At 44.3% G+C, this 25,846-nt stretch overlaps 1 protein-coding gene across 1 annotated transcript in view; it reads right to left on the bottom strand.

The window, feature by feature from the left end:
- The window catches only part of PHTF2 (putative homeodomain transcription factor 2), a 56,874-nt gene that overhangs the window by 21,310 nt on the left and 9,718 nt on the right, over positions 1–25,846 (bottom strand). Inside the window, exons 2-3 of the mRNA XM_081957541.1 lie at positions 15,894–15,969; positions 4,490–4,546 (exon numbers count right to left, since the gene is read on the bottom strand). Of these exons, the coding sequence (XP_081813667.1) occupies positions 4,490–4,546; positions 15,894–15,938 (102 nt within the window). The 5' untranslated portion in view covers positions 15,939–15,969. The remainder of the gene's footprint in view (positions 1–4,489; positions 4,547–15,893; positions 15,970–25,846) is intronic.

The raw sequence follows: 25,846 nt of genomic DNA, 5'->3' as shown, positions 1-25,846 counted from the left end.
CAGGTAGAATGAAATAAACTTAAGAGTGCTTTTTGAACCTTATCCTGGCTCCTGATTTCTTGCCTGTCAGAATATTCATGAACTGGAATAAGGCATGGTATGGTATCAAGGTCAGCCAATGTATAGGCATGGCAACTGAGTCAGCCAATGGGAACTGACTGGGAGCCATGCCAGATGTCTCGGAGCCTAGGCATGACTTAGTCCAACTGTTCTGTACTAAAGCTGCAAAATCTGTGCTGAGAAGAAAATCTAATCTAGTCTGCTCTTTGAATTGAAGCTGGAAACCAATCTTTATTTCTCTACCGCATTGGAAGAATCTGCGGTTGGTATTGTACATTTATTCATATGTCATTATGTATATAAAGAAGTTAATGAATCCTGCTGAATCAGTTACCTGTGTGTGCTTTCTGGATTTGATTTCTGCAACAAACTCTGATGTTTCCCCTGACTGCATGCAGGGAAGCCACAAACAGCCAAAAAAGAACAGGCAGGTGCAAGTGGCAAGGAGTTGCTTGCCAGGAGTAACCAATGAGGGGCAGGCTACAAAAAATATCTCCAACCCTCTCCAGAAGGGCCCTTGTCTCAATGTCTTCCAAAACAATGTCTTCCAAAACAAGCCATTACGCTTCCAAAAAGTCTTCTAATCTCACTCAAATCAGAACCCTAAACAGTTTTTTTTTAAATTTAGCAATCAGGGAGTATCCACGTGATATGATCAAAAAATTCAAGATGGCGGCCACGGTGGTGTGAACAATGCTCCACCCCTTTGTTAGATGCACCCAAACTTTCTTTTTATGGCCCTGTGATCCCTTAATTTGGGATAGAGTTGGGGCAATTGGATGGAGCTGAGCATTTGCTAGCCAGATGCCCTTCCTGACACCTATGTGGAGTTCACAGCAGATATTTTCTCTTTGTGCCCTGACAGAGAAATATCTGCCGCTACCTAGGATTGAACTCTCAATCTTTCAAGCAAGAGGAAACCTCTAGGCCTCCATGCCGCTTCATGAACCACATGCAGACAAAGAAACAGCTGTGGGTTCAATCACACTGTGGTGGGTTGCCCATGTGACTTTTTTTCCCCAGCATGCTTTGCAGACACTCTGTGCGGCACTAAATTTTAAGGCTGGACTCAAATTGTTGCATTTTTCCCATTTAAAAAAAAAATGAGAATGTGAAATTTGATGTTGGCCAAATGCTAAAACAAGGGATCCTTTCACAGAGCTGGACTTCATAGCTGTTGTTGATTTGGTAACACAACCGTATTGCTAATTTCGATGCGTGAAATGATTAGCTCGCGAACTGGTAAACAGAGAAGGAATGCAACACACACTCCCATTCCCAAGCAAGCAGAGTAGACTTCTTCTCTTGGGCCATCTTTGAAGCTGAGAAGTTTACAGAGGCTTATTTCACACCAACACACCAACAAAAGAAGCAAACATTCGTGTTTTCAAAGAGAAAAGCTGGATTAGGAAGTCAGCAGGGACCCTGGTGTGAAGTACAGCACACGTTATGCCTCACCAAGGTGGGAAAAGGCAGGGGTTTTATTATTTTATTTTTTTCAAAGAAGCTACAAAAGGACGGATTTTTGAAACGGCATGGCCTGGGGCTGCTTCGTAGACGGAAACAGCGGATAAAACTGGCAAAATTTAAGAAGAAAAAGAGGCAAATCGTATGCCGCATTCTTTGATCTGAATCCAAAGAATAACGAAGCAAAAGTTCTTGAGATGCCTCCAAACAATATCTATGGTGATTATAATAATGGGCAGATTTCATACAGGCTAAGCCAGTGTTGGCAAACCTTTTTGGCACCAAGGGCCGAAACGGGAGTGCGCACGCCGGGCGAGAGGCGGGGCACCGAAAACTGGAAGCTCAGCTTCCGGACAAAACCATGCACGCCAGGAAGCTGCTCTTCCAGTTTCCGACCCTCCCACGCACACAGACTAGCTGGCCGGTGCGCATGTGCACACCGGAACACGGAAGAGCAATGGGCAACGGCAGGCGTGCCCAGAGAGACGGCTCTGCGTGCCACTTCCGGCACGCGTGGCATAGGTTCGCCATCATGGGGCTAAGCCATGAAAGCTGTAATAATTTAGTTTAAAATACTGAAAATCTACCCAATGGTGTAACACTATGCTTTATGTTTATCCAGATGTTTAACAAGACATTTCCAGATACATTAAATTGCACTAAATTATTATTATTAACCATCACAGAGTCATCCAGATGTTCAGTCTGGGTTTGGCATTTTTGTCTACCTATCGCGTCCTTACCAAGGACCTGGGATAGGCAAATCTGGATGTTTGATGGGGTTACAGATCTCATTGCTGGATGGAAGCAGTTCTAAGTAAAGCCGCCTTCTGCAATTGACTGATGGCAAATTTGTCAATGCCTACGGTGTTCAAGTGATGCTCTAGTTGTTTTGGGACTGCGCCCCAGGTACTTATGACTATTGGTCCTACCCTTGCTTGCCTTTGCCATAGAGGTTCTATTTCTATTTGTAGGTCTTTGGATTTTTTGTTATCTTCTCCAGTTCTTTCTCTTCTCTTCTTCTGTCTCCAGGCACTTCCATTTCCACTATCCAGACTTTTTGCTCTTTCTTATCGACAACTGTTAAGTCCGGGGTGTTATGTGGCAGGTGCATGTCTGTTTGGATTCTGAAGTCCCAGAGCTTTAACTTCTTCATTTTCTATGACTTTCTCTATTGTATGCTTTTCATATATATTTTAAGCAGTTCTTGCTTACAGTCAAATGATACTTCTTGCAGATCTCCCAATGCACCATTGTTGCTACTTTGTCATGCCGCTGTTTGTTGTCAGTTTGTACAATCTTCTTGCATTATTATTATTATTATTATTATTATTATTATTATTATTATTATTATTATTATTATTATTATTATTATTATTATATGGAAGGGATCCTTAAATATTCAAACGTTTGCTTGTAGCTCACCAGATACTAAACAGATTTTGTTAGTGAGGTTAGCTTAGATGCAAACACCGTTAAATTGCTCGACTGATGCAAATTTCGGCCACCATCACATACTTACCAGTTTAATAAACTGTTCAAAAGAATAACAGGATGAAAAGTGAACTGGAACTATACAAACACAACCAGAAGACAATAAACTAAAACGGACAAAAAGTCACAAGAGCGTGCAGGATGAAATGACAAGCAGTTTTAATGCAATGTGAACTAAACACAGCACGATTTTTCTGTCAGTGCTTAGATTTCTCAAAGAGAGAAAGAAATGTAGATTTTTTTTACTCCGATTTTTGGAGCTTTTACAGAGGATACCCACAGCAAAGTATAGTGCTGTTTATACCCATTTTACAGCCTGATAGACATAAAACAAACAGAGTTGTCCCAATCCTATAACTTTCCTTCCCCTTCCTGATTCTTGTGCTAATGTTTCATTTCAGTGGGAGAAAAAACTGATTTGGACTAGAATAGAATAACAGAGTTGGAAGGGACCTTAGAGGTCTTCTAGTCCAACCCCCTGCTTAGGCAGGAAACCCTACACCACTTCAGACAAATGGTTATCTAATCTCTTCTCTAAAACTTCCAGTGTTGCAGCATTTACAACTTCTGGAGGCAAGGTGTTCCACTGATGAATTGTTCTTTGAATTGAATTGAATTGAATTGATTTAAAACTACTAAAATATTGCAGATCTGATAAGAATTAGCATGGAAATCCTACCACTTTGTTAACAAAATGTGGGAGAGAAAAGTTTTTTTCAAAATAATTTTCTGCGGGCCACGTTCAGAATTTTATACGACTTCCTTAAAATATATATACAGTGTGTGTTTGTGTGCGTGTGTGTGTTCCAGCATAACTCTGGAACGCCTCGCACAATTTCAACCAAACTTGGTACACAGATAACTTACTCTCTGGAAACAAATACTCTGGCGGTAAGACACCCCTAACACCCCTCAGGGTGTGTGTTCTGTTAAGATACAGCCTGTTGTGCCTTAAAATGACTTCTACTGTACTGCCGTAAAATGGTTTCTACTGTACAGCGCTGTGGAGTTGCCATGGTAACAGCTTCACAGTACTCCACAAGGGGGCTCCCTCTGGTAGGGGAGAAAATCCAACATTAGAAATTACGTTTGGTCTGGACATTTTCCCCCTATAAATAAATAGCCGGGCAACGCCGGGTTATTGGCTAGTCAGTTAATAAAGAAAGCTGCTCAAAACTTATTCATCTGCAAATATTTCTATAAAGCGCATTATTTAAATATGTTACTGGAACTTGAAAAAGTTTATTGTGATCATTAACCAGAACAGGAAAATCAGTATGCAATTATCTAAAACTCAACTGACAATATCAAATATTATTGGTTGTACGTAAACAGGCCTAATAATACTCAATCATTGTAAAGATTAGAAGTTTTTGCTTAAAATCTCTGTTTTTCTTAACCAACATAAAACAAATTTATTAAGGAATGTACTGTTATAAAAAAAAGGAATTAAAGTGCGAAAATTTACCTTGATTTCTCTTTGTTCAACTGATTTTTCCCATATTTGTTGATCATAAGCCCCAATCTATAAAGGAGAAAAAAAGGATTTAATTAAAACATGGCAGGGCAAAATAACAAATCATTGCAGAATGCAAATTTGGCATGGCATCCAAAATAGCGCACCTGTGCATATACATATATATTACATGAAGAGAGAAAAAGCAGCAAATCAAAGAGATGAACCATCTTAAATACATTTGATTATTTTAAATCTGCCTTTTAATAATTTTTTAAAAAAACTTTAGCAATTACAAACAAAAGCGCTGCTTGTATTACAGTGGTTTAGCTGATAATAAATCACATTTATCTGTTTTTACAGCACGGCTGGTGTTTTTTAGTTTATGACTTTTAGCTAAATGTGCTTGCAAATCATAATGAGTTATAAAATGGCTTTTCTGCATTTTCTGCACTGATCCAATAGGTGGCAGCACCCAGCTGATGTTACCGGGCTTCAAAATTAACGGTGCTTCTACATTTGCAAAAATGGAGCATGCCACAATGACAGAAGTCCTATTAAGACACTCAACTTAGAAGATTGCTAAATTCCAGAGAGTGCATTCCAAGGAATGACGTGATTAGGCATCTTAAAAGACCCCGTGTTGTTTCCTGATAACATTTTATCTATGTGGGTGTGAGGAGCCCAAAGCAACTTGATGGAGCAAAATCCATCCATCGGATTCAACGAACTGCTTTACAATAAGTGGAGATAGAGCAGTACACCCGGATATAGTACTTTTGGTTAATTCTGGGATAAATGAAGTAAACGTCTAAGCATTGCTCCTACTAAGATCGTCCTTAGAATAAAAACGATTTGCTATGTTTTACGGTGCAATAGGATCAGTCTATCATCTCTCTCTCCATCCCTCCATCTACTGTATCCATCCAGCCATCACGTCTGTCTCTCTTTATATCTATCTATCTCTATATCCATCTATCTCTACATCTATCTATCTATCTATCTATCTCTCTCTCTCTCTCTCTCTATCTATCTATCTATCATCTATCCCAATATCCATCTATCCCTCTATCCATCTTCTCTGTCTGTCTGTCTGTCTGTCTGTCTGTCTCTGTTTCTATCTACCTACCTATCTTTACATCCATCTATCTATATCCATCCATCCCTCCCTCTCTCCCTTTCTGTCTGTCTATCTATCCCTATATCCATCCATCCATCCTTCTCTGTCTGTCTGTCTCTGTATCTATCTATCTATCTATCTATCTATCTATCTATCTATCTATCCCTCTATCTATCCATCTATCTCTATATCTATATATTCATCTATCTATCTATATCTATCTATCTGTCTGTCTGTCTCTGTATCTATCTATCTATCTATCTATCTATCTATCTATCTATCATCTATCTATCTATCCCTCTATCTATCCCTCTATCTCTATCTCTATATATTCATCTATCTATCTATATCTATCTATCTATCATCTATCTATCTATCAATCATCTATCTATCTATCTATCTATCTATCTATCATCTATCATCTATCTATCGATCGATCTATCTATCATCTATCTATCTATCTATCTATCTATCTATCTATCTATCTATCTATCTAATCTATATTATATATCTATCTCTATATCAATCTCTCTACCTACCACTCCATCCATCCATCATCTGTCTCTGTCTATCTCTGTCCATATCTATCTATCATCTATCTATCTATCTATCTATCTATCTATCTATCTATCGATCTATCGATCTATCGATCTATCAATCTATCGATCTATCGATCTATCTATCATCTACCCATCCATCCATATCTATCTGTCTATCTATCTATCTATCTATCTATCTATCTATCTATCTATCTATCTATCTATCTATCATCTATCTATCTATCTATCTATCTATCTATCTATCTATCTACCTACCTACCTACCTACCTACCTACCCATCCACCCACCCACCCACCCACACATCCACCCAGCCATCTTGTAAATTAGATAGCTGATTAATGTGCCAACTTCCATAATTTACAGTCATTAATTTAAAAAATCATTCCGTGCTCTATGTTCAAACAGGAATAGAAAAATAAATAAATATATAAAAGTAGAAGGTGCGCACAACATTTCTGTAAACTGTATACTTCCAGGAACCCACATCTCTCTCAGGACCTGCTCAAGAATTATTCTAGATAATAATTTGTGCTGGCTAATCATTTATTCGATCGGTACCCAGCCTGGCGTTACAGATGGCGAAATAAAACAACTGCAGGAATGTTAGATAATGCATGGAAGGCAGTTCTGACTCTCCTCCTTTGCCGACTTCATTATAGTAAAACCTAAAAACTTCACCATCACTTCAGAGGCACTTCAAGCGTTAGGAAATTATTTACGTGCCATGCTGAACAAGTTCCCATTCTACAATTGTTATCTTTAGAGAAAGAAGGAATAGAAACTTGTGGTTTACCACACACAAGTCTTCAAAGGAACATTATATTTCGGTTTAGTACTAAGTAATTTCATAAAATTTGATTAACAGACTACACGTAATACGATTTACAAGGCATACTCTACATGTTATTCATTCTTCTAAAACTAAGTGCTTCTGCTGTATGTCTTTTTATCATTAAAGCATTCGTCTTCCTTTTCTATTAAATCTTCAAGGCGTTTGTTGTTGTGTTTTTTGCCTTTCCACTCCAAGGTCAGGTGCCGTAAGAGATGGAACGAAAATTCTGCCTGTGGTAAACTACAAGGAGATGGATCTCCTTGTATGAACTCGAGTTCTTAATACAGGCAGTTAAATAATCTGTAACAGGATTCACACAGAAAGATAATAAAATCTACTGGAATAACTCCCTTTTTACAACCCTGTAAGCTTTTAACTTGGGGTAGAATCAGGGTGACTGGATGGAGCTGAGCATTTACTGGCCGGATCCCCTTCCTGACGCCTACGTGGAGTTCACAGCAGATATTTTCTCTTTGTGTCCTGAAAGAGAAACATCCCGTTACCTAAGTGGGAAGCAAGCGCCTTCACCACTAGGTCACCATGCTGCTCATAACAACAACAAAATATTTCAGTAGATTTTTTTTTCAGTTCAGTGGTTTATTTTTAATAACAAAATCTACTGAACAAGATAACAAAACTTCCTGGGAAAGGTCTGTGAGACACCACAAAAAATTTAAAGAAACACACTAACATAAAGCCAGGAAATAAAGAAATAAGCCCAAACTCACACCTGGTTACTCCAAAATTTATTTTTTTATTTACAGACACACACAGACACACACACACGCAATTGAGACATTTCCTATTGTATTACAGGTAGTGCTCTAGTGGAGCGGTGGCCTAGAGGTAGAGCTCTTGCCTCACAACCAGGAGGCTGTGAGTTCGATCCTAGGTAGAGGCAGATATTTCTCTCTCCAGCCACAATCCGAATATATATCTGCTGAAACAAAACTCCGCATTGGAGACAGGAAGGGCATCCGGCCAGGAAACACAATCCAGCAAGGGATTAATGGTGTCATTAAAAGAAGATAATTACAGGTAATGCTCAACCTACGACCACAACTGAGCCCTAAAATTTCCGATGCAAAGTAAATAATTTGTCAGGTGAATTTGGTCGCATTTGATGGCCTTTACGACACACCGTATCGCTACGGCTGTTCGTTTAGTAACACGGTTGTTAAGCAAATCTGCTTTGCTTATCAGAAGGTCGCAAAAAGGGGATCACAGAGATACGACGATCAGCTGCCAAGTGCCTGAATTTTGATCCCATGACCATGGTACCCACATAGAATGAAAATAACAGGGGTGAAAGCTGACAATAACAACCTCTTACACATCACACTCCGACATCCTAATGAAGAGAAACGGTGTAATTATCCAGTCATCAGACGGTCTTTTTAATCATAGACCAAAAATTAGTTGTATCAGCCACTTATTGCTTAATGACAGGGTAATTCTATTCCTTCCGTAGAATATTAATATATATATTTTAATTGGCTGCTGTTGAGTCAAGAGTATGACGAGGTGTAGGGGAATGTCGGCTCAAACCACCACCTTTGTGACTGGGGCAACTGGAATGCCACCATAAGCGGGTGCTTCTAAATTACCTCAGATGCGTTTCTGATGCATTTTCAGGGGTGGTGGTTCAGAAATAGCGGGTTAGCTGAGGGAACCACCTTTTTCCTCAGGGATCTGGGGGCAAAAAGCTGCCTGCCAAGGGGAGTTCGCCCTTTCCCGCCAAAGAGCAGAAAAAGGATTCCGATCCAGAAGACCCGACCTCCATTTCTACAGTGATATGGAGACGTTCAGTTCCATGCACAGAAAGAGGGGAAGGGGAAGATAGAGAGGAGAGGAGTTGGAAGGGACCTTAAAGGTCTTCTAGTCTACCCTCTCCTCAAGCTGGAGGCCCTATACCATTCCAAGCAACTGGCAGTATAACTGGCAGTCTTGGGGAGGAGAGGAGGAGGAGGAGGAGGAGGAGGAGGAGGAGGAGGAGGAGGAGGAGGAGGAGAGAAGAGAAGTTGGGGGAAGAGCTGAGTTGGAAGGGACCTTAGAGGTCTTCTAGTCTACCCTTTACTCAAGCTGGAGACCCTATACCATTCCAAACAACTGGCAGTCCAACTGGCAGTCTTGGAGAGGAGAGGAGAAGTTGGGGGAAGAGTTGAGTTGGACCTTGGAGGTCTTCTAGTCCACACACTACTCAAGCCGGAGACCCTATACTATTCCAGACAACTGGCAGTCCAATCTCTTCAAGAGGAGAAAAGAGGAGAGGGAGGAGGAGAAGGAAGAAGGGAAGGGAAAGGAAGAGTTGGAAGGGACCTTGGAGGTCTTCTAGTCCAACCCTCTGCTGAGGCAGGAATCCCTATACTATTTCAGACAAATGGCTGTGCAATCTCCTCTTAAAAACCTCCAGTGTTGGAGCCCCCACCACTTCTGGGGGCAAGTCTCTCCATTAGTTACTCCGGAAGTCACTTAAACGTCTATATACATTTGATTTTCTGCAGCCCTCCCAGAGCACGTGAGAGACAGAGAGAGAACTCGCAAGCCCTCCGCACGGCACTTGCGTGCGCGGAGCATCGCTGAGGATGTGGGGGCGCAGCGCTTTCCCCTCCCAGCAACTGTGAACGGAAACCGAACGGGGAGGACTCAGCCTAGCCTTGAACTGTGAGCAATGTTGTTGCATGGCAGTTGGTTTTAAGAAGGGAGGGGGCAGGAAGTGGTCCAGAGAGCGATAATGCACTTCTTGAAAAAAGAAAGAATTTTCGTTTAACTGTCTATTCTTCAACTTGATACAAAATGTGGAAGTATTATATTACTCCGGGGGTAGGAGTGAAGCGTTTGGACAAAATTGCCCACTTCTACGCACAGGCAAACCTTTAAAAGGAGGGAGCTAACAATTGGAATAGATAATGGAAGGGACCTTGGAGGTCTTCTAGTCCAACCTCCTGATCAAGCAGGACACCCTAGACCAGGGATGGCCAACTTTTTCCAAACAAAGTGCCCAAAGCAAGCACCCGAACCCCCAAAATGCAATGCACGCACGGCCCCCATGCATGCGCCCCGCCCCACACTCAGGTGTGTGGCCACCTCCCACTTTTGCCCCCCACCCTACGCATACACCCTGCCCCTATGATTGCACATGTGGCCCCCTGCAAGCGCCCCCCGCATGCACGGCAGAGACCCAAAGACCAGCTGGCCAGCGGAAGGCAAGTGCACATGCGCGGAACAGCTGAACTGGAGCAATGGCTTGCGTGCCCACAGAAAGGGCGCTGGGTACCACAGCCATCACACCTCTGTACAATTTGAGACAAGTGACTGTTCAGTCTCTTCTTAAAAACCTCAGGTGTTTGGAGCGTTCACAATTTCTGGTGGCAAGCTGTTCCACTGGTTAATTGTCCTCACTGTCAGGAAGTTTCTCCTCAGTTCTAAGTTGCTTCTCTGCTTGATTAGTTTCCACCCATTGCTTCTTGTTCTACCCTCAGGTGCCTTGGAGAATAGCTTGACTCCCTCTTCTTTGTGGCAACCCCTGAGATATTGGAAGACTGCTATCATGTCTCCCCAGGTCCTTCTTTCTATTAAACTAGACATGCCCAGTTCCTGCAACCGTTCTTCATATATTTTAGTCTCCAGTCCCCTAATCATCTTTGTTGCTTTTTCTCCTTGCTTTTTCCAAATCTTTTTTTTTTTTTTTTTTGCAATGTGGTGACCAAAACTCAATGCTCTATTCCAGGTGTGCAATACTTACGAAGGTTTTATCAAGCGGTCCCAATACACAATTTTTGATTCTATGCCTCGGTTTATACAACCAAGGGCAACAATAATATCAGCCCTCTTTTGGATTATATATAAAGGTTAATAATAAAAGAACTAAGCTAGATATAGTTAAGTTTTGAATATTAGGGGGGAAATGTTATGATACAGAATATAGTTAAATAAAGGAGGGATATAAATCCAATAAAACAAACAAACAAAAACAAACATAATGATAATAACGTATATATAGGTATGGGTACAACATAAGGAAACTGGATGTAAATTGCAAATAATGATTTGGAAAGAAGGATTAGAAAATTTTGTTATTGAATATTATGGATGTTTAGCTAGAATAGGATATAAAGATTCAGTGTTACTGGAGGATTTTAGAAATAGTAAATGAAATGCCAGTATGTGGTTATGTATTAAATCTTAGGAATATTTTATGATGAAGGACGTTTAAACAATTATAGTCAAATGAAAATGGAGGTATGATGATGGCAACATGTATAAATTTAGTTTAAAATACTTGAGTTAATATGAAGTAATGTTTGTTGACTGTGGAAGAGATGCACAAAAGCCTTTTTTGTAACCAACTGATACACTTTCTACAGTATGTAAAGGAGGATGTGTTGTGTTTGTTTTGGAAAAAAAAAAAAACCTTTTTATAAAAATAATAATATCGGCCCTTACATTTGTGCGTTTGCGTGTGTTTAACGGGAGTTGATTTTTTTTTGTTAAGCCATGTTGATTAATTGCTCTCTTAAGTTTCTGGTGGAAAGAATAATGCGCATCCTTTCCAAATGTAAACCTGAGCTTCGGGAGAAACACCTTGAGCTCAGTTTAACTAGAGGCTGCGACAGTATCCCTGTGTAGTCCAATACTTAACAACCGCCGAGTTTCTAATAGAAACAATAAATATTTCAGCATCCATGTATAATTGATGCCCACACGCTCGCCTGTCGTCCTAACCCAGGGATAGCTAACCTTTTTGTCACCGCGTGAACGAAAACATGGATGCACCTGTAACGCAATGCGCATAACCCACCCCCGCCCTTGCATACGTGCGCATCCTCCCGCGTGTGCCCCACCCTTGCGCATGTGCATGACCCTGTGCTCCCCCACTTCACCCCACATGTGCACATGTCTCTGCGCATGCACCCCCCACATGCGCGTGTGACCTCCAGCACATGCAACCGTTCCCCCCCCCCGGCATATGCGTGTGCCTCCTGCATGCGTCCCACTCCCCGTGCATGAATGAGAGAGCCGAAAACCAGCTGGCTGGCGCAAGGCACATGCGCGGTGGAGCTGAGCTGGTGACGGCTCATGTGCCCACGGAGAGGACGCCATATGTTGCCATAGGTTCACTATCACGATCCGAACCAGATTGTTGATGTAATCCACCTGATAAAGACATTTTGGCCCTCAGGAAATAAGAATAAAACGTTCAGCGAGAGAGACCGTATCTACTCAGCAATGCATAACTGTAATGTAGGCCGTCCTCGGCTTACGACCAACAACTGAGCCCAAAATTTCTGTCGTCAAGCGAGTTTGGCCCCATTTCACCACCTTTCTTTGTCACAGTTGTTAAGTGAATCATGGCCTTTGTTAAGTTGTGGGGGGGGAGCCAGATTCACTTAACAACCGTGTTCGTCAATTAACAACTGTGGTTATTCACTTAACAACCACGGCAAGGTCATAAAATGGAGCACTTAAATGTCTCACTTAGTGACAGAAATCTGGGGGGCTCCGTTGTGGTCGTAAGTCGAGGACTTCCTGCATCTGTATTCTAGTCTTCTCTGTGACGATCAAGAGGACTGCTTCAATTCAAAGGTATTGTTTTTTCCGGAGAAAAACTTTGCCGAATTGGGTAAACGCACAACAAGCAATTATACAGACTTTTTTTATTTTAAACTAGCTGATAATCCGGCGTTGCCCGGGTATTTACAGACATCGAAGCGTTTGTCTGACAGGGAGCCATTGAGGGGGCTTTTCTTCACCCTACTCCCATGCCCATCATCCCTGCCCTCTCTCTTCCCCCTCCCATGCGCTCCTCTTTCCCGCCCTGTCTACGATCCTGGCACTTTGCCCCAAATCCATCAGGCGCTTCCCCCATTAGTCCACTGGTGGCTTTCCAGAGGACGTTGCGAAGGAAGGTGACATCACAAACAATTGCCGCTCTAGGACGCCGCACTCGCTCTCCTTAACAGCCCAAGCATTCCAGAGTTATGCTGGAACACACACACACACCAGGATTGCCTTACTCCCCCAGTATTTGTTTCCAGAGAGCAAGTCATCTGTGTACCAAGTTTGGTTGAAATTGCTCGAGGCGCTCCAGAGTTATGCTGGAACATACATACATACATACCAGTGGTGGGATACGACCAGTACGCCCCAGTACGGGTGTACCAGTGCCTGCTGGGAGCACCAGATACCATTCCAGTACGGCGCTCCGGAGGGCCCACCTGCCCTCCTTACTGGTATTTGAGCTGATCGAGTCTATATATAATAAAGATATATCTAAATTTGGAGACAGATGCGTTAACTTGGAGCGCAACTATTTTTATGCAAAAATCAGTGTAGGCCTCCTCACAGGGATCCAAGCTAATTGATGTTTTTTAAAAGCCTCAGCATCCTTTGTAAATAAGAAGGCAATTATATTAAAATTTAAGGCACTGGATGATGCCCTGGACAGTAAACAGCCTTACTTGTTGCCGTTTAAAAAGCTCCTCGGGACATAAAAATGTTTTATTCACTAAAAAGACCTTCAGCTAAGGAAGATTATTAGAGCCTCATAAAGTCATTAGTTGGTCCTAATTAAGAAGACACAGAATCCAGCTCCTGGACAGAAAATTTTCTGCAAGTTTTTCTTCTCTTCCTTTTTCCTATAATCTAAAATTTTTGTAATTAAAAAAAAACTTCTAGGAATAAAGAAAACCCTACTACAACATGATGTAATTATACCAGGCTGGATTAGAATTGACCAGCCAAATTTCAGGAGATTTATTGTAATGTTCCTCCTCTATGCTGCAGTAAATGGAATCTAATAATCAATAAAGAAGAATATTTTTGAAATGAGGGGTCCTTGGTGCTCTCTGAGCTTGGTGGTTTTCTTGCAGACGTTTCATTACCCAACTAGGTAACATTATCAGGGCTGGTAGGCAGTGGGGTTTGTGGAGTGGAAGAGAAGGAGGATTGTTACGAGTGATAAAAGGGAGAGGAGTTTTGGGGTGGGGTGGGAGAGGAAGAGGAGGAGAACGATGGGGTCCTTAGTGCTCTCTGAGCTTGGTGGTTTTCTTGCAGACATTTCATTACCCAACTAAGTAACATCATCAGTGCTAGAAGGGAGTGGGGTTTGTGGAGAGGAGGATGAAGGAGGAAAGAGGAGGAGAACTGTGGGGCCCTTGGTGCTCTCTGAACTTGGCTGTTTTCTGCAGACATTTCATTACTCAAACTAAGTAACATCATCAGTGCTAGAAGGGAGTAGGGTTTATGGAGTAGTAGAGGAGGAGGAGGAGCACTGTGGAGTCCTTAGTGCTAGAAGATGAGGAAAAGAAGGAGGAGTAAGAGGAGGAGAAGGAGAATGAATAGGAGAAGAGGAAGAAGAAGTGAAAAGAGGAAGGAGAAGGAGGAGAAGGAGGAGAAGGAGGAGAGGAAGAGGAGGAGGAGAACTGTGGGATGCTTGGTGCTTTCTAAGCTTAGTGGCTATCTTGCAGATGTTCCATTACCCAACTATGTAACATTATCAGGGCTAGTAGGCAGTGGGGTTTGCAGGGAGGGGGATAGTGGGATGCGGGGTGCTCTCTGAGCTTGCTTGTTTTCTTGCAGACGTTTCATTACCCAACTAGGTAACATCATCAGTGCTAGAAGAGAGTTGGGTTTGTGGAGAGAAAGAGGAAGAGGAGGATTGTGGGATCCTTGGTCCTTTCTGAGTTAGGTTGTTTTCTTACGGACGTTTCATTAACCAAACTAGGTGGCATCATCAGCGCTAACAAGAAAACAAGCCAAGTTCAGAGACCCCCCAAGGGATCTAGTAAATAATTTGTATTTGTACCTAAGCGATGCTGACTGAACCGAACATCAAGTTCATCCTTAAGCCTTAACACAAACAGACAAAAAGCGTTTACCCTTCAGAAAGGCACTTCTGAATTTGCGTTCCAAAAATCCAGACGCACAAACAAAACTCCAGCCAGTAAACTGAACCAAGAAAGAAGACACAATGACTGCATTCATATATTAACAAATGTGCCCAAGGCCGCTATGACTTTACACCCATGCGTATTTCTCCAGTAAGATTTGAAAAACTAGGAACATGTGGGGTGAGCTCGGTGGGCAATTTATTTTCTACGGAAAGATGAAAGCTGTTGTCAACAGACAACTGACTGCACCTACTGCCTCCAGACATTACAAAAGCTTTGAGGAACAAGAGGATCAAACCGGAATTCTTTTATTAAAAGAAAACTCTCCGATATGAGTCCCAAAGGTGCTTCTTTTTCTTTTTTTTCAGGAGGCAACTGGACTTTCTTGCTTTGTTTTTTAAGAAGATTCGCTTCTTATCCAAGAAGCTTCTTCAGCTCTGACTGAACGGCGGGAGAATGGAAGGATTGATACTCCTTGCAGACACCTGGCCATTTGCATCCTTTGAGAGAGTCGTTGAGGCCACTTGGAGGTTTCATCCAAGTGAGAATGGGAAGAGAAACATCTTCCAAAGGAAAAAAATAAGAAGAAGAAAGTCCAGTGGCCTCCCGAAAAAGCACCTTTGGGACAATCGCGACCTGGATCAGCGAGCCGTCGCCCCAGCTCAGCTCCACCCGCATGCGTGTGTTCCTCCCGCCGGTCAGCTGATTTCCGAGTCTCTGCTGGGCTGTGCATGTGCAGAGCGCATGTGTGAAGGAGGGGGGGGTGTGCATGCGGGGGGAGGGCGCAGGGGGCGGCATTTCCCTCCCGCAGCTCATTTTTGGTCCCAGGAGGCTTCAGGGAGGCAGGGGGAGGATTGCGGGGGGGGAGTCACGCGGAGGACCAGGGGGAGTCATGCACGTAAGTACAGGGGGACGGGGCACACGGGGAGGGATGTCGCGCACGTAACGATAAAAATGTTAGCCATTACTGACCTAGCTGGACCATCATTTCATACTGGAAAAAAAATCTTACCTTTTTCTGGTACCAGACGATCGCATCTGTTACTTTGGAGGCCATTCTGTGGCGTTTATACCGAAGTCATTTTAGGCTGCGGAGACAACAAAAAGAAAAGGAAACACACAACTTGAAACCTTAGAATTTCAACTAAAGCAAGCACAATGTTTTGGCTTAAATCGAGATGGCCAATTAATCCGTGACAGTGAGTATTGTAATACTCGCGACGACGACTATTTAATCCACGTTCAAACGCTTGTCTCATACCTTCTGCTTGTTTGTCTAGATCAGGGGTGTCCAAACTTGGGAACTTTAAGACTTGTGGACTTCAACTCCCAGAATTCCCCAGCCAGCATGGCTGGCTGGGGAATTCTGGGAGTTGAAGTCCACAAGTCTTAAAGTTCCCAAGTTTGGACACCCCTGGTCTAGATCCATGGTGTCAAACTCAAGGCCCGAGAGCCGGATTCAGCCCACAGTGTGCTTAGATTTGGCCCCTGAGGCCGCCTTGGAAACAGCAAAGGACTAGCCCACGGTGCCTCTGCCAGCAAAAACGGAGCTCCCAAGCTCTGTTTTCGCTGGAAGAGGGTTGCAGGAGGCCGTCGCAGCTGAAAACGGAGCTTCGGAGCCTGTTTTCACTGGCAGGGGTTTGCAGGAGGCCGTCGCAGCCGAAAACGGAGCTTCGGAGCCTGTTTTCACTGGCAGGGGTTTGCAGGAGGCCGTCGCAGCTGAAAACGGAGCTGGGGAGCTCATTTTCGCTGGCAGAGGGTTGCAGGACGTCATCGCAGCCTAAAACGGGTCTGGGGAGCCCATTTTCGCTGGCAGAGGGTTGCAGGAGGCTGTCGCAGCCGAAAACGGAGCTTCGGAGCCCGTTTTCACTGGTAGGGGGTTGCAGGAGGTCATCGCAGCTGAAAACGGGTCTGGGGAACCCATTTTCGCTGGCAGAGGGTTGCAGGAGGCCGTCGCAGCCGAAAACGGAGCTTCGGAGCCCGTTTTCACTGGTAGGGGGTTGCAGGAGGTCATCGCAGCTGAAAACGGGTCTGGGAAGCCCATTTTCGCTGGCAGAGGGTTGTAGGAGGCCGTCGCAGCCGAAAACGGAGCTTCGGAGCCCGTTTTCACTGGTAGGGGGTTGCAGGAGGTCATCACAGCTGAAAACAGGTCTGGGGAGCCCATTTTCGCTGGCAGAGGGTTGCAGGAGGCCGTCGCAGCCGAAAACGGGTCTGGGGAGCCCGTTTTCGCTGGCAGAGCACTCGGGCCACCACAGGCGCCCCCGACATGAGTGACGTCGAGCTGAACATGCCTTTCTTGGACATGCCCATGAGGTCAAACACAACCCTGATGCAGCTCTCAATGAAATAGAGTTTGACACCCCTGGTTCCAGATGATGTTTTTTGAGTTTCTACTTCACGATATTTTTAAAGGGTGGAAAGTAATCAAGGAAAATAGCAAGCTGGAATTAAGGAGAAACTTCCTAACAGTGAAAACAATTAACCCATGGGACGGGCTCCCCTCCAGAAGTTGTGGGTGCTACATCACTGGAGGCTTTTGAGAAGAGACTGGCCAGCTACCTATCCGGAATGGTCTAGGGTCTCCTGCCTGAGCAGGGGGCTGGACTAGAAGACCTCCAACAGACCTGCTCTGTTATTCCATTCCACTCTTAATTCAGAAACCATCTCCTTTTACTTTTGGGGGGGAGGTTTGAAGCTTCGTCTTTCCAATTATGTGACACAATCAACTTCTTCTACTTCCTGTTCAGGAATGCAGAACTTCAGACCTCTGATGGGCTTCCAAAAAAAGCAAGTAACCAGTTTCTTTTGCAACAAACAGCTGCGTTGCTAATAAGCACAAGATCTGCGTTGCAAATGAAACCTGGCTTGAAACCAGGGGATCTAGAGAAATGCCGATCCCACCATATCCTTTCTCCCCATAGCAGATCAGCTCCAACTCTTAGGCAGAAGAGTCACAAAGAGTCTTCAATGGGACAAGCACTTTGAGCTTGGTGGTTTTCTTGCAGACCTCTCATTACCCATCATCAGTGCTACAAGGGAGGGAGGTTTGCGGAGTGGTGGAGAAGGAGGAAGAGGAGGAAGGGGGGAGAGGGAAGAGGAGGAGGACTATGGAGGTCTTTGGTGCTCTCTGACAACCCATAGAGTATGACCTTCAGAAGGTTACTGAACAGAGAGTTTCTGGGAAGACACCCTGCCCACGTTCCCCAGGGCCTGTCTAAAGCATCACAAAAACATCACTTCTCCGAGTGTTCCCCAGACACAAGATAACATATCACTACAGGGACGAATGAACTACACACAACATACAGTATTTAATCCTCGGAGCAGCCTGTTCTCGGTGGCCTCCGTTCGTCCCACATCTGGGGACGAGCTGACCTTGCAAGCCCCGGGCGACCAATCAGTCTGCGTAAGAGCAGTCGTTAGGCGCAGTGGTAAGGCCAGTGGTTAAGAGTGCAGGCTACTTCTGCTGACTGCAATTTGGCAGTTCGAATCCCACCAGGCTCACGGTGGACTCCGCCTTCCATCCTTCCGAGGTGGGTAAAATGAGGACCCAGATTGTTGGGGGCAATAAGCTGACTCAACTGCTTAGACAATAAGCTTACTCAACTGCTTAGACAAGAGCACGTTGAAGCAGTATATAAGTCTAAGTGCTATTGCCCTTCCTTCTTTCCTTCCTTCCTTATCCCTTATTCCCTTTCTCATTCTCCTTCCTTTTGGCACAGTGGTTAGAATTCAGTATTGCAGGTTAACTCTGCCCACTGCCAACAGTTCGATCCTGACCAGCTCAAACATTGACTCAGCCTTCCATCCTTCCAAGGTAGTTAAAATGAGGACCCAAATTGTTGGGGGGGGGGCAATGGGCTGACTCTGTAAACTGCTTAGAGAGGGCTGTAAAGCACTGAGAAGCGGTATATAAATCTAAGGGCTATTGCTATCAAAAGTGAAATTCACTCAAAGTCCTAGCTGAAGAATCCAAAAGTCAGCCTTCACGAGAGTAAAAAAAATTAAGGATGCATTTCCATACCCAATTCTATTCTTTAAAAGGTAAAAGGTCCCCTTGCACATCTGTGCTACTCGTTCCCGACTCTAGGGGGCAGTGCTCATCTCCGTTTCAAGTGCTCATCTCCGTTTCAAAGCCGAAGAGCCAGCGCTGTCTCCGTGGTCATGTGGCTGGCATGACTCAATGCCGAAGGCGCATAGAACGCCGTTCCCTTCCCACCAAAGGTGGTTCCTATTTTTCTACTTGCATTTTTTACATGCTTTCGAACTGCTCGGTTGGTAGAAGCTGGGACAAGTCATGGGAACTCACTCCATTATACAGCGCTAGGGATTCGAACCGCCGACCTTTCTGATCGACAAGCTCAGCGTCTTAGCCCCTGAGCCACCTGAAATTCTATTCTTAGAAAAGTGCAAAAAACAACAACGCCACCCCAAACCCAACCCAGATCAGCCGTCAAACAAACCTTGCCGATGGAATTGTTCCCAAGCACACACCCCTCTCCTTCTCGCTCGCTTCTGCCGCAAGCGGTTGAAGTCTCCAAGGGCTAGAAGCTGAAAATAATAAACCGGCTTCGGGAGGAAGTGGGTGAGCAACTGGCTGAGCTCTCGGAGAGTGGAGGAGAGGAAAAAGAAAACGGACTTTATAAGTGGCGGATGACACAGCTGCAAAGTATTTTATTTGAAAAAAAAAAAAAGAGAGGCTGGGAATATTTATTTATTTAACGTGCAACGGTAAATAAATGTTAGCGTGAAGATGAAAATGTACCGAATTTTGCACCAGGGATAAAGGACCAGGTTAGTTTACGATAGCAAAATAAAAAATAAAAAATCAGCAGTCTGGCAGCATGTGTTCCAATTACAGGTAGTCCTCGACTTACCACAGTTCATTGAGTGACCGTTCCAAGTTGCAACGGCCCTAAAAAATGGGACTTATGACCGCTGTTTCACCCTTACGCCCTGATTCAAAATCCAGACACTTTGCAAATTGACTCGTGCTTACGACGGTCACAGATCCTGTGATCTTCTTTGGCGACCTTCTGACAAGCGGAGTCCACGGGGAAGCCGGATTCACTTAACAGCCACGTGACTAAACTTAAGGCCGGCAGTGATTCACTTAATGACGGTGGGAAGAGGGATTGTAAAATAAGGCCAGACTGACTTAAAGAGAGAAATTTCTGGCTCATATTGTGCTTGTTAAGACAAGGACTGCCTGCGCCAATTGTGCTATCAGAATTTATTTCCAGGAAAGCCAAATTCACTTAACAACCATGTTGCTAATTTAATGACGGCAGCGGTTGACAAGCTCAGGCTCTTAGCCACTGACCCACCGCGTCCCTCTTGCATGTAATATCCCGCAAAAACGATAAAGGGTTATTTTTTTAGGACAATGTTCTCCAAATCGGTTCCCGCCGGATACACGGAAATTGCAATTCCCACGTTTGTGGCCTGTCGTGGTTGCGGCTCGCACTGTGTGGGAAGTCTGGCGTAATTCGAACTCCTGTCGAGTCTACAGAGTTGGGAGAGGCTGTTTCAGGTGCCAAAAACAGGAGTCCGCATAAAAACCTCTGGCACAGAAAGCCTTCCCCTTCAGCAGCTGAATTCACGCATTCCTTTCCTTACCGCTAACACTGCGCCTAGCCTTAAGGACACAAACACAACTCTCAAGCGTTGCAGCCACAGGTATCTGCATCTTGCCACTTTTTCCCAAAGCATTCCAACCGGCTGTGTAAAACACCAACAAGTTGAAACTGATACAAGGAAACTGCAATAGCGCTTAAGACTTCTCCAGGAAGTCCTCGACTTACTGCCAATATTTCTGTTGCTAAGAGAGACACTCGTTAAGCGAGTTTGCGGCGTCCTGGGGTCGCGTGATCCCTTTCAGTGACTTTCCAACAAGCAAAGTCAAAGATTTCAATGGGGCAAAACTCACTAGGCAAATGTCTCGCTTAGCAACATTGACTTTGGGCTCAACTGTGGTCATAAGTCAAGGACTACCTGTAACACAAAATTAAAAAGTGCATATAAAGAATTTTACTACACCCTTGTGTCAGGTCCCAGGGAAATCAGCGATACAGGCAATTCAAATAAAAACTTTTTGCAGGCTTGAGTTCTCTACAAGAATCTGACCAACTAACAGTCAAAGGAAATGAGCAGGTGATAAGAAAGCCGTTCAAGATGGGATGGATTTAGATGTCTTGTGGCCATGCAGGAACTTGTGACTGATGACACGTTTGACCACTCCCACGGTCTCAACCTGGACATCTCCTACACTAGGAGTGTCACACCCATGTCGTTGTCAAATGACATATTGGGAATATTCCCCCCTTCACTAAACTGGGGGTGGGGGTGGCCAGCCTGTGATGCATCCAACTGCGGGCCAGTTTAACTCCTCTGTCCTACACTATGTTGCTTATTTCCTAGAAGATCTTAATATAAGTTGTGATACGTACAGGTAGTCCTCGGCTTACCACAGTTCGTTTAGTGACCATTCAAAGTTACAACGGCACTGGCAAAAGTGACTTATGACCATTTTTCACACAACCCTTGCAGCCTCCCAAAGGTCACGTGATTTACGTTTGGATGCTTGGCAACTGGCTCATCCTTACAACAATTGCAGCATCCTAGAGTCACGAAATCCTCCTTTTGCAACCGTCGGATGAGCAAAATTAACGGGGAAGCCAGATTCCTTTAGCCACCATGTTACTAACTTTTCAACTGCAGCAATTCACTGAACAAATTTGACGAGAAGCTTCGTAAGATGAAGCCAAACTCACTTAACGAATTGCTCACTTAGCAACATACATTTTGGGCTCACATGTAGTCATACGTTGAGGACTCCCCGTATTACCATTTAGCTCTCTCACGGCACCCAAAAAAACCCCAATCAAGCTTAGATAATCCTTAAATTTTACATGCATTCATATGCACGCCTTTGCACATGAGCCGCTGAATTTGTAGTTTACTGGCGGACATGAAGTTTGCGCTGATTTTCACAGCACACATAGCAGAGGTGGTATTCAGCAGGTTCTGGCCAGTTCTGGAGAACCGGTAGCGGAAATTTTGAGTAATTCAGAGAACTGGGAAATACCATCTCTGGCTGGCCCCGCCCCCATCTATTCTCTGCCTCCCGAGTCCCAGTTGATTGTGAGGAAATGGGGATTTTGCAGTAACCTTCCCCTGGAGTGGGGTGGGAATTGAGATTTTTCAACATCCTTTCCCTTGGGTGAGGAGGGAATGGAGATTTTGCAGTATCCTTCCCCTGTTACGCCCACCAAGCCATGTACTGCCCACCAAGCCACGCCTACAGAACTGGTAGTAATAAAAATTGAATCCCACCACTGACACATAGCCAGCGGTGGGATTCACTTAGGCTTACCACCGGTTGGCAGCTGTGAGCGAGCGAGTACGCGCACCTTCCACACAGCCTTCCGCACATGTGCTTTGCTTGCGCACACGGCGTGCATGCATGCATGCAGAGTCGAAAATGAGGCTACACAGGAAGCTTTGAAGCGAGGGCGGGTGGACAGGCCCACTCGCACTTCGGCACTACTGGTTCAGGCAAAGCAATTCGAACCGGCCGAATACCACATCTGCACATAACAACCTTCTCAAAGACAACATCTCCCTTAAGTTGTCATTCCACCGAACAAAAGCCTTCTCTTAATCTACACGCATCTTAGAGGTCAAATTGTTCTGGTAGCGGTACAATTAGTTTTCTCCTAACTTCACAAAGAAGGTTTTCATGGTACAACCAAATCCTTCTCTGCTCAAACATCAAAACGTATTATTTTGTTTTTCTTTCAGAGATTTAATTGCCTCCAACAATTAAAACAGTCCTGTTGACAAAGAGGTAGCCTGGGGCCTTTTTCGGTAGCGTCAATTCCATTCCCTAAAGATGAGTCACTTTAATACGGAATACCGATCTGTACCGCTGAATTCCGGATTTTGTTTGTCCAAAGCTTACCTAGGATTTATTCGTATTTACCTGCCTCTTGTTCTGGTTAAACCCTCTGCCAAATAATTGGAAAAGTCAAATGTTTAGTCAAACATTGGTGAACAATGAAAATGTTATGGTTTTTTCATCCTTGCTTGGACCGGCTGTATGTCAAGAAGTCAATGCAATTCATTTAATGACCATCCAAAGTCACCATGGCCACGAGAACAACTGACGACCATCGAACCATTCCCCCTTGGTCACAAAATGAAGACACTCGGCGACCAACTCCTATTTATGATGGTTGAAGTCACCACGGCGCCACAAACAAGTGACTTATGACCGGTTCTCACACTTACAACCTTCACGCCACTCCCCTTGGTCACATGATCAAAATGGAGGATGCTCGGTGACTGACTCCTACTTATGACGGTTGCAATGCCCCGGGGTCATGTGATCCCCTCTGACCAGCAAGGTCAGTGGGAAGCTGGATTCATTTAATAGCCGCCTGACTAACTTATCCAGTGCAGCGATTCACTTAACAACTGTGGCCAGGCCAGTTGTAAAAAGGGGAACAAAATTCGCTTACCAGCTGTCTTCCTTAGCCACAGAAATTGTGGTCGTAAGTCAAAGGTTATCTGTATTTCAAGAGTCACTGTTACTTAATGCAAACTGAAATATCTTTCCATTCCTTTTTATAAGAGTCTATTCATGATATTATTTAGGAAACTGCGGGGGGGGGGACTCAGAATAAGAGAGTTGGAAGGGACCTTGAAGGTCTTCTAGGCCAACCTCATGTTCAGGCAGGAAGCCTTATACCATTTCAGACAAGTGCTTGTTCAATCTCTTCTTAAAAACCTCCAGTGATGCGGGAGGGAGGGAGGGAGAAAAGGAAGGAAGGAAGGAAAGATTGGTACAGCATAACTGAATAACTTGGAGGTCCTCTAGTCCAACCCCCTGCTAAAGCAGAAGACCGTATATCATTTCAGACAACTGATTGTCCACTCTCTTCTTAAAAACCCTCCAGCAATAAGGAAGGAAGGAAGGAAGGAAGGAAGGAAGGAAGGAAGGAAGGAAGGAAGGAAGGAAGGAAGGAAGGAAGGAAGGAAGGAAGGAAGGAAGGAAGGATAACAGCATAACAGAACAACAGAGTTGGAAGGGACCTTGGAGGCCTTCTAGTCCAACCCCCTGCTCAAGCAGGAGACCGTATATCATTTCAGACAAACGGCCGTCCCCTCCCTTCTTAAAAACTTCCAGTGTTGGGAGCAACCACAACTTCTGAAGGCAAATTGTTCCACTGATTCTTTGTTCTGAACGGTCAGCAATTTTTTTTTCTCCTTCGTTCACAGTAAGCTTTTTGGGTGAAAGCCACTCAAAGGGGGAGAAGATTCTTCATCCAGAACGCTAGTTAGGGGGGGGGGGGGGAAAGGACTTCCCATTCCTTCTTCGGGGTGCTTTGCCAGCAGTTCTATGAATGGCAGCATTTTTGCCTGTACAAGTAACAGCTTTGTTAATTGATTTGCAAATCAGGATGCTAATTTCCTTGCTCTGCACTATTTAAGTCTATCCCTCTACCCTGTTCATTATACATAGGATGTGTCAATCACAGCTAACATACCCCCCCGTCTCCTGCTTTTATATATATGTGTGTGTGTGTGTGTTGTATTTGTGCTGATAAATAAATAAAGGGAGACTAGTATAGATCTATTTCAAGCTATTTAGCTCTCATCAGCTAGCCATACCCCTACTGGGATTTGAACCCGGGTAGCTGATGAGAGCTAAATAGCTTGAAATAGATCTATACTAGTCTCCCTTTATTTATTTATCAGCACAAATACAACACAAATATAAAAAGGCAACATTAAAAATTAAAAAAAAAATCATTTTCTGCCTGGATGGTTTTCTGTAATGAGCCAAAGGACAGAAAGGGGGAGTAGTGAGCTTCCTCCCATATTTGGGCATACCAGGGGTTGTAACACAAATACATACATACATCAGCACAAATGCAACACAAATGTAACAAGGCAACATAAAAAAATGGCTTTCTGCCTGGATGGCTCCTAAGGTGAGCCGAAAGACAGAAAAGGGAAGCAGTATGCTCCCTCCCATACTAGGGGTTGTGACACAATACATATACATATACATATACATGAATTATTAATGAAATAAATTATTCTAGAGAGCACAGGGTAGAAAATATGGCAGAAATAAACAGGTAGTATGCAGAGTTTTCAAGAAACCACAGTCTGCATTATAGGAGAGCAATGATGCATTCAGTGAGTGCGACAGACTCAGTTGAACGCAGGTATAAGTAGTCCCCGCTTTGCAACCGTTCCTTTAGCGACGGTTCAAAGCTGTAACGCAAAGGTGTTAAACTGGATTTCTTCTGGTCCAGATCAGCATTGGAGTTCTCCTACGCGGGCCGGCCGGAGTGGGGGTGGAGGGGGGCAGGGGATGATGGGATGGACGCCTCTTGCAGCACCCTGCCGGCCGTGTGAGCCCCCCCTGTCACACAAACACAGTTTTTGGCCTGGATGGCCTCATGCAGCACTCTGCTGGCCAACAAGGGCGCGGGAGGGCCACACAAGAGCTCACCCACCCTCTGTTTTGGCTCCCAGAGACACCGCAGGCTGATCCTTTGCTATTTCCAGGGCCAGATTTAAGCGCTCCGTGGGCTGGAGCAGGCCCGCGGGCCTTGAGTTTGAAACCCCTGCTCTAACAGCACTGAAAAAAGTGACTTATACCTGTTTTACGACAGTTGCAGCATCTCCGGGGTTCACATGATCAAAATTCAGGCGCTTGGCAATTGGTTCATATTTATGACGGTTGCCGTTGTCTTGGGGTGATTGATTCCCCTTTTGCGACTTTCTGACCAGCAAAAATTCACTGAACAACCATGTGGCTAACTTAACAATTGCAGCATTTCACTTAACAACTGAGCCAAGAAAATTCATAAAACGGAGCCAGCGCTGTCCGAAGACATCTCCGTGGTCATGTGGCCGACATGATTTAATGCAAAGGCGCAACGAACG

Source organism: Natrix helvetica, assembly GCF_964273705.1.
Source record: "Natrix helvetica genome assembly, chromosome: 6".
NCBI classification, from domain to species: Eukaryota; Metazoa; Chordata; class Lepidosauria; order Squamata; family Natricidae; genus Natrix; species Natrix helvetica.
Note: the sequence above shows the minus strand (reverse complement) of the source record. Positions and strands in the feature narration are given on the sequence as shown.